Here is a 14,806-nt window from a genome sequence, read left to right as displayed (position 1 = left end):
AATATTTTGTTTACAACTTTATTTACATGTTATTTTGATAGTTACGAATGTCAAAACCAATCTTATGAGATACTTTTATTAGTCAGTGCATAGTTACCAAACACACTATGACGTATACAATGCCTAAGCAGTTCAGAAAACAAAAACATGGGCACTTGGACTGAAGTTCCGTTCATATCTTTAACATACAAACTGCTGTATTGTCTTCGAAAGGCAGCAAACGTCATACTTATTAATGACAAATTATTGAATGGATAGTTCCAAAAAGTCTGTTACAAATAATACAAAGTATTTACAAAAAAAAGTACATTTAGTGCGCATGCCTTATTCTTTTGTTAAGATGATGGTATGCTTTAGCCTGAAGTTATTAAATGTTTTGAGAAATCATAAAAAGACGTCCTATATACATTTACAGGGATTTAAATAAGATGTTGCAATACGAGAAAATGAACCAGACAAAAATAACCCCTTATGGAGCCTACGTTCTGAATGTAAATCTATTTACATGGTGTATTCATGGTAAAACCGAACTATCGTTACCTCAAGTACAGAATCAGCCCTATAAAATCAGTAAAATAAATTTGAGAACGAACAATAAGTACCGAACAGGAATACAGACTATTATTTGAAACATACGGTCTTTGTATATTGCTTACTAAAATACCCTTAATGAACCTCAAATATGTCAAAGAGTAAAAATAAAGAAATAAAGAGCTTTTAATTAACGTTATGATATAACACATTGAAGTTCTTTTTAATGATGTAATAAAATATTCAAAATCAATCTGTCATATCAATAAGATTTTAAACGATTTTCCCTATTTTAAAGTCTTATCTTTGTCGTTTGTCTGTATATTATATCAAACAACAATATCTTTCAAAATGCCCGAAAAATAGCGAAAAAACATAATTAAAAACAATTTTTATCTGCTTACACAAAAACATCCGCAGACTCGTTTTAAAGCTTGGAACTTAACATATGGTTGCTAGGTTTGTGTCTATTTTTCACATTTTATTACTTAAAATTTTAAATGACAATAAAAATTCACAAAAATCAACAGAATGTAACAAATAGATAATTGAAAGCATACGTCATTTCGAATTAAAGCGAAGGATGGGGTAAAAATTCATCGAACACAAGAGGGTTGGCCATATCCATCAGTTAAAAGTTTTTTTTTTGTAAATACAATTCTTATTTCCAAATCATATCAGATTGATGTTTGTTAAATAATCCAAGCGATGCTATGAAATTACTACACAACTTTTTCTTTCACTTTCACGGAGTTGTACTTTGTAATTTTGTCCAATTCAATTCTATATTTCAGTATAGCTTAACCCATAGAGAAATACAAACACCAGTACACAATGTTAAAAATTACAAATGTCAGTGGAAACATGACACGTGAAATCTTGTCTACCATCCGTGCGCGTCCAAGATTGGACAGTTGCTGAAAACATGGTATTTCAAACCCACGTGGGTTGTTTGATTCCGAGTCCTGAAAATAGAAGTTTATCTCATTTAAAAGAACAAGAAGGAATATCAAACAAGAAAAGCCATTATCAAGGAACGCAGTCGCCTTAGAACGCATACGAAAATGCATAGACAAAGAATTTTGATGAAATAAACAAATAAAGGATCATAATGGAACACCGCCTCGGAAGGGTCATTTGCAAAGACACCACAGAGAGTTTAAACACGTTAATGGTACTCAAAAAAGGCATACTTAATCGGCTGACAATCAATTATAAGCATCTATCAGGTCAGCATGTTTTGCTGGTTCTGGATTTAATCTTAAGCAAACTCACATCATTTTTTGCAGGTAGTTTCAGTGATTCTTTCACAGCATTTCCATTCAATTCCTTCTGGTCATTTTCTTTCTGGTCAGCTGGTTTTGATTTAAAGCGTCGTCGTTCAACACGTGTTAGCACATTAACGTATGCAAACTCTACCAGACCAAGGAACACGAAGGTGAGACATGCTGCCATATAAACGTCAATCGCCTAAATCAATATAAAACAGGAAAAAGTTTAATGAGTCAATGAAGCATTGAATTAATTCCGTGGATTGACAATTGAAATTATTAGAGAATTACTTATTTCAAAGTAATCTTTGATTTAGGAATATTTTTTTAAACTCTTTGTTGTTGTAGTTGTTGTTGTTGTTTTTTTAGGACAGTGGTTTTGTTCATTGCATCCGTTTGAATTAAAACCCTACTTTATAATTTGCATGTCATTTGTATACGCTGCAAACTTATAGATTTTATGTACTATTCACAACAGCAATCTTCATTGTGTTACCCAAATACATATTTGTTATCTCATGTAAAGACCAAAATAAAATTCCAAAATAAGAGGTAATTTTGGACTGATAACACAGGAACTTGCTACCTTCAGATATGAAACGCGCGGCAAATGTTCTGTAACAGTCGAGCTCTGTGTGGTCATGGTAAGTACCGTCAAAAGTCCTAGCGATATACGAGCAGGTACAGCTGTGCAGTCCAACCAGAAGCTTACCCAAGACAGAATGACGATTAAAATGCTTGGAAGATATATTTGTAAAATATAGTACTCGAAATTCCTGACGAAGACGAACGTTACTCCAATGCACGGATAAACAACTGAAATAGAAATAATCTAATGAAATAGGTATAATCAATTGAAATGACGAAGTCGATCCTTACAAAGATAAATGTTACCTCTATGCAGGGATGAGCAACTTAAATAGCGGATGAACAATTTGAATAAAGACTACTGTTTACAAGAAATTGTTTGTATTGTAGTCATTACTTTTCTTCATACTTCCGTCATTTTAGATAACAAATGACATTTTTTCAGTTCAGTCCGTCTTTCTTGTTTTCCTTTAAACAAATGAACTCGTCCTTGGCAACATTCCCCGATGTACATAAATATATCTATTCACTGTTTCAGGTAATATCAATAATTTAAAAGTTAATGCTACATCATAAAATATGCAATCATGTTAATAATATTTTCTTTCCGCTCTGACTCATCAATTTATTGTTGAAAACAACGTAAATTGGTTAACTTGCGTATGAGGTAAAACTGTTTATACAAAACAAGCGGTAATTCAAAACACATACCAACGACTTCAAGCCATTGATAACAAGTTAAGAACTATCACTTGCTCCACCTTTGACAGACAGATCAATGTTCAATATTCATTCATATATTCCGTTATAATGATTTACATGTTATTATGTTCAAAACATTAATGCCTACGAAGGGAGGCTACTATGATAACTTACTTCCGAAGTAGTCTTTATCGCAGTTGTACGAGTTAATGCTCTTTATAAAGACATTCGGGAGAAGTATGTCGTTTGCTACCGTAACTGCCTTTGAATCCCATTCAAACTTCAGATTGTTAGTACTGTGGCCATCTTGAATAAATGTAATAGTTTTCAATCTAAAGGTGGTCAATCACATTTATGCAATACTTTATGACATCTTTTTTATATTCTGTTAGAAATAAATGAAAGGAACAAAAACTGCCCTAATATAGAGATAGATCCCTGCCAGAGATGTATTTTAAATGTTATATTTAAATCCCTTTGTTAAGAGAGTTGAATTATTCTTTTTATTTCAAAAGTATCTAGTTTTACATTTGTATATGATAGATACAGGGATATTCCAACAATCTGAATCCAGTTTTAAAACCGCATGTAGCTTCATTTATTTCCAATATGTCTTGGTTGCGCAACTACGATAAGCAAAGAATGGTAACAATATTTTTTCAAGCTTATACTTCTATTTAAATGCAGCTAGATATGTAATTTTTAAGCAAATATTTAATAAATATATAAAAAGAACAGACTAATATTTTTCTTATATATATATCATTCATTTTGCAAAATATGTTATCAAATAAATACTTATGCTAAAAGAACTGTAAATTGGTTGGACAATCGGGATTGGTAAATCAAGTTTTAAAACTACCTCATCTGAAAACTATTTTTTCTAAAGCGCTACGTGAAAATCAGTAAGTGTAACTGTTAAGATGTTAAAGTTTCGAACGAATCCGTTACTTGACCAAAATCTGATTAACCACCTTTTAAAAATTAACAGAACATCAGTATAAATAGAAAATGGACAATGCTCGGTTTGCTATTATCATGATACATTTACATTCCAAACGTATATAGAATCATTTAATTGCTGCATACAAATATGAATTGTTGTTCTTAAATGAAAGGTTGAGCGTTACAAAATATAAAATGGAGTTCTCAGCTGCAAAGTTGAGCGTGACGAAACATAAAATTTGTTTGTTTTTGTCAGCTTAACTCTTAAGTGTTATTAAACATACAACGTTGTTTGAACGTTACGAAACATAAAGAGCTCAACTGAAAATGTAAGCGTTACGAAGAATAGGAATGCTGTTCTTAACTTAAAAGTTTAGCGTTATGAAACCATAAATCTTGGTGGAGCGCTAAAGCGCTACAAAACATTAAATCTTGACGTTCTAAACTGAAAAGTGGAGCGCTACTAAACATAAAATCTTGTTTTCAACTGAAAAAATGATTGTTACGATATATAAATGTTCTCAACTATTTATATATATGTAATACTATAATTGAATTGTACTGGAAGTGGAATTAAAAGCGTGTGTATAAATTACAACTTAACTGTACTCGAAGTGGAAATAAAAGCGGCTTCTGGGATTGATGCGATTAGCTTTTCACGACGATTTACGAGTGCAGAATTAATTGAAAATGATGATAATGCATTATCGCCAGATGCATATGCATAATTTACATTATAGATGCAACTTCAAAGAAAGGACAACAGAAACGCTCGCAGGTAGTAAAAACCAAATGAATGTATATTTTCACGACAAAAAGTTGTATAAACGAATGGTACTGGTTTTAAGCGCGACATGTTTTATAGAAAAGTGAACACATTTTATTAAGTAGAAAACAAATGAAAGTTTAACTTACAGCTTTCCACATCTAGACGACAAGTCTGTGTATCAAATGGATATTTATGCAGATACATTCGACACGAAAATATTCCGGTAACCCTTTAAACAAAATGAAAGGTAATTGCAATCTGACTAAAGTACATCTCCTATTACGCTACGCATAGGATCTGAAAACGACCTATTCATTGCCTCGTTCTGACGACCCTTTCGCTAGCCAATCAGAGCCTAGCTTACAACATCTTGCAAATCTACCTGTAGCCTTGACTTTTGATATTTACTATTCTTATGTCGTAATGTATCAGATAGCCGGTTAGCTCAGTCGGTAGGCCACTTGCTTTGTAAGCGAGGGGTCCCGGGTTCGAGCCCTGGAATAACTGCATGTTTTTCTTACTCTTTGACAATCGAACAAGTCGTCTGATTGGATAAAATAAAAATAGCAATAATGGAAATCCAAAATATACAGAAGACGAATGTGAATGGGTCGTTCTCAGATCTTCGTTTAGAAGATCAAGTACTTTAGTCAGATTGAGGTAATTGTTACCCACTGTGTAATATCTTAATCAGCTTTGAAAAACCTATACAGCTAGTAACATTTATGTGACAAAGTAAAATTTTAATTCAGGTGTTCTTTATGTATGAAAAGTAAACAAAGGAAAATTAAAAACGGTGTATCTAATTATTATAGTCTAAAACAGTTGTTTCCAAATATGTTTTCTATCCAAAGCATCGGCTCAATAGGTACATTTATACAAATGAATTTGCCAGAAGGGTGCTGTCTGTAATTCTTTTTCTGGTACCTGACATATCAAACACTGAGTTTCTAGTCTTCATTCGATATGTCAGGTACCTGGTTTGTTGAATAGTGATCTTGGTTGCAATTGTTTAATCTGTAACCACCTCTCTAACAAATCCTGTCCGTTAGGTCCCCATTCTGAGTATCTCTCAGCAATCAAGAAATTAACTAATCTTTGTACACTTCTATATCTGAAAACACTTCTGGATAGTAACTGCTGAAGCACAATATTATACTCGGTTTTACCTAAACATTTGTGAAAATATTTCTTTGACAAAGATGTAACATATGAATTAGTTTCTTAATATGCTTAGGAATGTTTGTGCATGTAAACCTACAACTTGGCAATAAATCATTAACAGTTCAGCTTTCCTGCAAATGTTACCTTTTTACAAAGTGCCTACAAACGTGTGGAAGCATGTAACAAAAATTCAGCTTATTTTCCAGCATCTATGTGACTGCAGCATGCGCTTATAAAGCTTTTGCAAACATTTCCTACCTTTGAGTCATTTTTCTGATAGAAGTATCTTATCAGATTTGTTCAGTCTCTTGAGACTGATTTTACTCTTCTGATAGGTACTGACATTTATATATATTGCAATTCAAAGCGTTTCAGACAAAATGAATACATCAGAGCGAAACCGATGGAATTTGTTTCTTTAATTATTCAATATTCATGATTTATGCATTTTATTTCCTAATGGTAGTAGAAATGCATTATTTCTTATAATTTATTGTTAATTAACAATGTTTAGGCTGCTATGAGTGATGCTTTTTGTTTGTCGACTTCTTCCACTCCACAAGTTATTTCAGAATAAATCAGCTATTCATCGCGAAACTTACACATAATGCATCCTCAAGTTGTTCTAAGGAATTTCTGATGTCAACTAAAGTCAAGCTGAATAAGTCCGGATAGTAGTCAACTACAATGTTTATGCACATGTTACTAGCTTCAGGTTTCATTCAATGTGCGTTTGCAAACATGTAATGTATTTGTTAAGGCTTTAAACTAGACCCATATTTCATACTTAAAAATATAAACAATTACTACTCACGATTTATGTAAACATAACATTAAAAAATATTATGTATTAATAGTACTAATTAATGAAATAAAAGATAAAAACATTTGATGAGGGTGTTGTTTACATTTGAATTTAATTTTAAAGACATTTTAATGAACAATAATTATGAATAACTATATTTAGTAAAGTTAAATACGCTTAATGCAATAATTTACATTTGAAGTAAATTTATAAAGATAATTAAAGGATATGTTTGTGAAAGATAGACATCAAATATCTTTTTTTTTAACTGGTTTACGAACTACCCAAACACCACTTGTTCGACTTGGAATCAGGCAAAAAGCGATGATATATGTACCTGGCACTAAATTGTACTGTACCATCCGGATATATATGGACCATCTTGTTTGGTATTGTCACTTCATGATAATCCGATTCCTTCTCGTTGACAATGTACAAATCAGGCATCCATATGTCGCCAAACATTGAACTATCTAACTCAAGTCGTGAAAGATTGAGTACATCAGTATACTTTAACCTCTCATCTACCCAACGCTCCCTCAAAAATATGCTCATGGAATAGTCCTATACAAAGCGAAATGTGTACAGTTACGTAAGATATCCTTTTTAACTACGCAAATTGAACGTTTACGATTTGTTTAAAAGTTAATCAATGCTATTTAAACTTGTTTTAGGGGTTTTTACATCCTTTCTAAATCATATGAATCCCCTGGAAAAGATGTGCACATTTTAAGATTTTACATTAACAGTGATACATTTAGGGAGCAAGGTAAAATAAATAAACAGTAATTGTAATTATGTAAACAAGGAAATATCATAAAAACCTAGACCTCTATTATCATTTGTTGTTGTTGTTGACTTGTTCAAGATTCAAATTCTACCAAAACGTTTTACAGAGAAATTTAGAAAAATATAAGATAAATCTCAAAAGGCAAAGAATCGGGAACATGTAAAATGTATTAAAGCCTTTGGTCAACAATTCAATGTCGATTTATAATACTCATACTGAACCTACCATATTTGCTTCCCTGATAGAAAACATTGAATTGACAAAAAGATTGACCACAACTGCAATCTGTTGGTCTGGTCCGACTGAAATATAAAATGAAGTCAGTTGTATTAGATAAAAAATCGTCCCGTAAAATGTGTATTCGATTACCTTTTCGACGAAAAATGTATTTTTGATTTTAGTGTTAAAGTTATGTTTGATGTTTTCCCCAACACGCTAACCCTTTTATCTACCCCTTACCCATTTCTGTATTTTGAATATAAATTGTACTTGCTGTTGGATTTATGAAGCAGCCCGTCTATATTTTTCTATAACAGTATCTTTTTGTTGCAGGCCTACTTTGCGATACATGTCTTCTTGGCTGAGTAAAGGGTGTTCTGTGCTTCCGGGAAATATACCCTTACCGTTTATTTTTTTATTTTACTATGATTCACTAAACACTGCTATACTCACCTGTGTTGAATTTTGGTGGTAGTTTTTTGTCATAGCCTGTAAATATGTCATCCAATATAGTCGACCTGAAAATGTACAGTTTGTTAAGTTAATGTGTAATATTTTTGACATACAGGAAAGACACATCTTTCTCCACGTTTAATAGATGTTAGTTTTTGACATTGTTTTCATAATTATCAAAGACTGCTAATTTATATGATGAAATGAAAATGTTACACTTCGTTTGTTAGTAACTAAAACCAGTAACTAAAACCAGTGAGATGTTAGTGAGTCATGTACCATTACGTAGAGTGAGTTTTGTTTTTGTTCAAATTACAGTCATGATTATTTCAAATTTACACATGTAGATTTTGTATAACAACATGGATTTTACAGCTGTAGATTTCAATTTACACCTTCAAACGACTGTAAAACAGCTCGAATTATGCAAATGAGATACAGCTGCAATAACCTTACAGCTGCAAAAATGAAAAAAAAAGGTTATTAGAAAAAAAGGCAAAAAAGAGATTTGAAGAGCAATGATGATAAATGTTTTAACTTACATTGTAACGTTGATACTGCTGCAAACGTTTACAGTGGCTGTCAGAACCAGCAACATAATGCTAGAATACACAACCGTTGCACCTGTGATGGTTTTCATTGTCTTAGTAAAAATACTGAATTGTCCTACAATATATTGCAAATGAATGCTTAATAATTTCAAAATGTTACTCCAATCAGTAAAACTGAAAACGAAACCGTGTATGCATAGATCGCTTCGAAGGCTTGTCAATTTGTTCATTACATAAAATATTTAAGTATGTGCAATGTAAGCGTAACGGTATGCGATCGCATCAGTTCAGATGATTTCATTATTATAAATGTACAACAAAAATAGCCGCACGATGAGAAAACCAACATAGTGCATTTGCGACCAGCATGGATCCAGAGCAGCCTGTGCATCCGCGCAGTCTGGTCAGGATTCATGCTGCCTGCTGCAATTAGAGAAACCGTTAATGAACAGCATGGATCCTGACCAGACTGCGCGGATGCTGGTCACAAATGTTGGTTTTCTCATGGTGCAGCTCAAATAAAGAGATAAAGGTTTCATACACTTGTTATATACGCGTCTAAAATAATACAAAAAGAGCTATACCAGAATATGTGCCTACACATGTTTACTAAAACCAGTCTTTCCTTTACGCTCCGACTTTACCGTTGATCATTATCTCATTTCACACGTATTGTTACTTAATACGGTTATGATGTTGTATTATTAGAAAATGACTATTAGCTACTGAAAGCTTATCTTTAATGATGTGAATCAACGAAATCTTGGTGCTTAATCTTTGCACAAAATAAATTTGCTTTTCTTACAAATGCCCCATAGTTGTCAGCTCTTTTTTACAAATGCACTTTGTTTGTCTGCATTTTTTAAAACGTATCTTGATTCTCTGCTACTTTTAAAACTGCATCTTGATTCTCTTTGCTTTTTACAAATGCATCTTAAGTTTGTTCTCTGCCCTTTTGACAAAGCTTCTTGGTTCTTTGATATTTTGACAAATGCATGTTAAACTGGATCGTTTTAAGCAATTTATCAATCGCGAACGATACACATGTTAATATCTACACAAATTACTATAATAAGGAATTGATAGGTTTAAAAAAAATCCAAGGGTGTATCTGGAAAAATATTCAAAATTTATGAAGAAATCGAAAATAAATTGTGAGGAACATTATTATAGTAATAATTTAAAACTTACATGCACCTGACCTTAACAATTTTATATATCCCTGATAAGCTTACACCGAAATGAAAGACGTAAATAACAATGCACATTTTATCTTCACACTCATTTGAATAGACTTTATTGAAATCGCCTGCAATAAATTTCTCTGACTTAGTCAATACCGTTACATTTTAATCAAAGCATCCAATTATAGATTCATGTAATGATAGAAATGATAGCATAATATTGCTTTAGCGTCAAATGCTTAATTGAATTCATTCCAATATTGTTGTTGTTGTTGTTATTCCCTAGACTCTATTAAGTTGTCGATAACTTATAGAAATATTTATCTGTGAAACAATCGAAAACTTGCTAGAGCAATTTTAATGATGCGGACCAAGTAGCATATTTGTAGATTTGCGGAAGGCTATCTTGTACATAAGCTCATCCTATTTTCTAGAGGGAAACTAGTTCGTTCAACTTTATTTAACCACGCATGATTACTGACTCTTGGACTCGCACCTTGTATTTTTTTGTACTTTGGGTTGGTTGATGGACTCCATCCAAAGTGTCTGTATTACAGACTTTCGCTTACGTATGTTTAAGTGCATGAGAGGTTGTTTGCATTTATTGCTTCTTATGAAAAAAACCTGGATCAATCCGAGTTTGCTATTGTTTTGTTTAGTTTGGTTCTATGCTTCAAAAAGATGTTCTTACATATTGTTTAACTATAACCACATCTGTACTTGGGCCCAGTAATGCTATATTTTCTGGTCATTTGGGATCATGGAGTTTCACTGAAGGCGGTGGCAGAAGACACGAAGCGTTTTTGCGCGTTTTATCTCCGCTCATGAAAGACTCAGTCAAATTGAGTTTGCTATTATTTTTTCTCGGTAGCGTTCTTTTTTTTTCCAAAGAGTCTTCCTTTAGGAACTGTTGAAACCACATTTAATCGGGCTCTAATCGAAATTTGAATCCGCGAACTCTGGATAATGAGATCTATATTCTACCTCTTTACAACTGCCAATTCCTCAATTGTATTGTTAAAACAGAATGAATATGGAATTTTCATATAATTCATATATATCATTTTATTTCTGGTTTAAAGGGAATTCCTATAGTTTTTTATGCGCATCTTTCTGCGCAGCCGACACTTTCTATGGAAAACTGAACTGAAGTCAACATTTGTTGAAACATGTTACAGACAATCTTAAATATGAGGAATTTTGAATGAAATAACATTTTTGATAAGTTATATCAGTAATCAAATGTTGATACTGGTTTATGTTGTATTGACAAGTATTATGCCTGACAGGTATCTTGCTATTTTTGTGGTTGTGTTTTCACATCGCATTTTAGTACAAAGACAGTGTTGTTCATAAAATGTAAGATAATTGACTTAGTACTGATAAGACAATATCACCTTTCAGATCATTTAGTATTCAATTATATAAGGAATTAAGAATTTTTAAAACTTTTTTTTTAACTTTTAGCAGACATACATGTAATCAATTTGGCCAGGTTCGCGCCATTTCCGTCTGAACAGGTGTTGTATTCTAGCGGTCTTAACATAACATTTAGCCTGGTGACCCATACATTTTTAGCCATTTTTATGCTCACAATACAATTATCTATACACAAGAAGAAAAAGAAAAAATTCTATGAAAGAGTTTTTTCAAAATTTAAAAAAAAATGATATTCTTCTCTATGGGTATTTTTCATTGAAAAAAGTTCACGAAAGTAAATATGAAACAATATTTTTTTCATTTGTACCTATTATTGTAAGGATAGAGTATTACAAATATGACTATGATATCAAATAAGTATATAATAAAATCTGTAAAAAGAAAAAACCGTATTGTGCTGCCTGGATGTATATTTTGGTTGGTATTTATAAAAAAGCAGAAAATTATGAAAATGTTTAAAAACCGCTGGCAGTTTCAGCAACAGTGGGTGTGTTCAAAACAATTTTTCACAAAAACAAGCCTGGTGACTATTGTTTTTATTTGTTCATTGTTTAAAGCACAAATTTTCCTATCATATATGTGAATATAAAAAAAAAAATCTATGAAAGGAAAAAAACTATAGGAATTCTCTTTAACGATCCAAAAATATCAAAATTAATAGCTTGTTTAATAAAATAGAGCTTTAACGTTATATTTACGAAAAAGGTGGGGTTTAATCGTGCATTTTATTGTTAAAGCTTTCCATTTGACCTTAGATATTAATGTAAACTAATCCTTACGACATAAGAACTAAAGTACTTTAAAAATAAAATAATTCGTTTTCAAGAAAGAGCTATATATATTTTGTACGTGAGGCCGATACGCTGCAAGAGTCGCGGTAAAGGCGTCTTATGATAACTTCTTGCACAGCTTACATGGTTCTTCATCTCTAATTAGGTACTATAGCATCATACGAATTTATCGCAATTATTCAACTTTCTTTAAGGTGGAGTGCGACCTTTAAATTTGTTTTAAATATATCTATGAAAAATTAACGAAAGAAAATTGAGGATATTTCTGATTTACAGTCGAACTTCGATGGCTCGAACTCGAGGGTCCCGTAGAAATTAGTTCGAATTTTCCGTTGTTCGAGCCATCCAAATGGCGGCCATTTTGAATTTGGGAATTCGAGGGCATGATGTGTTACAAACCTTACACCGTAATATATTGTCATATTGTACCTAAATGCGTGTACGATACGATGATAAATAAAAAACGAACTCTGAAATATGCTTTATTATTTATTTTCAAACATGACATAGATAAGGAAAAAACACAGATAAAACACTAATATAATTATAAGAATTTGGTGAAGACAGCATCATATAGAAAGACATGAATAACAAACCTTTTTGAATCATAGTCCAGTACAAATATTATCAAATATATTGCTTTCCAGTAGCTGACTTAGCTATCCCCACGTATCCGGGCCCTTTACTAAGTTGTTCAGCCATGCTAAAGCATTATGAAAGTTGACGTCGGATGTCCCGTTTTTATGCAGAAAAAATAAAGACAGACGTAGTATGTACCTTGCTCAATCATTTTAAATAATTTTATTTGTATAAATCAAAGCCCATTAAAGCATTGCAGTGAACGAAAGTCACTTTTTTTAATTTGTTTGTCGTATACCGACGCTAATTACGTAAGCGTGTGAAAACTTACGCACGCGCCGGTTAAAGGGGAAGCTTGGCGAATGTCAGGCAGAAGTGTGAAAAACTTTGTAAATACAAGCCACCCCGGCAAAAATTGTCTGTTCGACTGAATAGGTGTAATTATCACTGTAATTAAGCCGAGGGGACCACCAAATGAGTTCGAGAGTTCGAATTATCAAAGTTCGAGCGATCCGAGGTAGAACTATATAGAATAAAGAAGGAATAAATTCGGGACCGGGCGAAGAATTCGAACGATCCCGGGTGTTCGAAAGATCCGAGTTCGAGCCATCGAAGTTCAACTGTATTACCTTTTCCGTTTGGCTCTTATTTAAGCCACATTTGTTTGGTGCGCTGTCAAACTTGGCCACTAACGGCACTTTTGGGGCGTCATTTCTTGGCGTCATTTTCATTGTTTCTGTAAGGTTTTCAGCATATTCCTGTTTTAGTTAGAAGCGGACACGAAGGAAATTTATATATTTTTAAAAGATTTAAAATTCCCTTTCCTGTGATATAACTTTCGTGAATTATCTATGACGTACCTTAAGATTATGACGCATTAAAGCGTCAGACTTACACAAAATGTAACGTAGAGTTTAGCTGGAAAATTGTCCGTTTTCCGAGTAAAACATTTTTTTGGGTCGAGGAATTTTGTTTAAATTTCAATCATAAATGTGCAAGTATATTTACTTGCGTTTGGTTAACCAAAAATTGTATGTCATCGAATTCGTTTTTTCAGTACGACCGATTTTGTTTTCCCAACCCCGAGCTAAAATGCGACGTTATTTGTATTTTTAAAATTACGCTAAAGTTTCGGACGATTTCGGAAAACTTGTACTATGAAACATGTTACCGACATTCTATCGTAAAAATATACGTTCAATGAAAGCATATTCTGAAATATAAGAAATAACAAATATACAGTAAATCGAATAATAATAGAAAAAAGAAGTCCCGGCTAGTTTTGAGTTGCGAAATTTTGGTTTTTTCTTTGATTATAATAAACTTTATTAGCGTTCGATTTTAATACGTGATTTTAATGAAATTACTTCTGTCAAAAAGCGCATCATTAAATTTTTGTATAATCTTCATTATTAGTATTTGATGTGAATATGTGTTATAATGGACTCATGCATCGTGTTAGAATCGAAATAAGAAGTTCCCAAGTGAGATTTATCGTAGAATATATATATATATTTGGTTGGGATTAACGTCGCACTCCGTAGAAGCAATATAAAACTGATCAGGAGTGGGTGTGGGTGTAGGGACAATGTCATAGCATATGAGTATGTTGTTGTCTTGGTCATTGACTAATAAAGTTTGTGTCGGCAGATTGCTGTTGCTCTTTTATCAAAATTTCGATCAAAATTTATACATTTTGTTGTTTATTTTTCTTGCTCCACTTGCACTTGTTATTGTAAATACATATTTAAATCTCAATACACTTTAAATTCTAAATACATACATGATTTCACATACATATATACTATAGCTGCTATTGACCATAAGAACAATTTGCTTACTGGCAATTGTCCATCACTAGTAAAATTTGGAAGGATAAGCAGCCGTGTCTGTAACAACAGACTATGAATTCCAAAGCATTATTTCCTAAATAAAAACAAGTTACCTATCCCACAATCAAAGAGAATCAACGACAGCAAAAAGAACAGATCATAAATTAACATTAGACTTTGTTATCCTCATTG

General features: G+C 32.4%; 1 protein-coding gene across 1 annotated transcript in view; it reads right to left on the bottom strand.

Moving 5' to 3' along the window:
- LOC123558536 (glycine receptor subunit alpha-3-like) overlaps window positions 1-14,806 on the bottom strand; it is a 32,336-nt gene continuing 17,530 nt past the window's right edge. Inside the window, exons 10-18 of the mRNA XM_053544690.1 lie at window positions 8,780-8,903; window positions 8,238-8,302; window positions 7,791-7,867; window positions 7,113-7,339; window positions 4,953-5,035; window positions 3,267-3,398; window positions 2,389-2,618; window positions 1,807-2,001; window positions 1-1,496 (exon numbers count right to left, since the gene is read on the bottom strand). Coding sequence (XP_053400665.1) covers window positions 1,332-1,496; window positions 1,807-2,001; window positions 2,389-2,618; window positions 3,267-3,398; window positions 4,953-5,035; window positions 7,113-7,339; window positions 7,791-7,867; window positions 8,238-8,302; window positions 8,780-8,903 — 1,298 coding nt within the window. The 3' untranslated portion in view covers window positions 1-1,331. The remainder of the gene's footprint in view (window positions 1,497-1,806; window positions 2,002-2,388; window positions 2,619-3,266; window positions 3,399-4,952; window positions 5,036-7,112; window positions 7,340-7,790; window positions 7,868-8,237; window positions 8,303-8,779; window positions 8,904-14,806) is intronic.

This window comes from Mercenaria mercenaria, chromosome 5 (genome assembly GCF_021730395.1).
Source record: "Mercenaria mercenaria strain notata chromosome 5, MADL_Memer_1, whole genome shotgun sequence".
Lineage (NCBI taxonomy): Eukaryota > Metazoa > Mollusca > Bivalvia > Venerida > Veneridae > Mercenaria > Mercenaria mercenaria.
The sequence above is the reverse complement of the archived record's forward strand: the minus strand, read 5'-3'. Positions and strand labels throughout refer to the sequence as shown.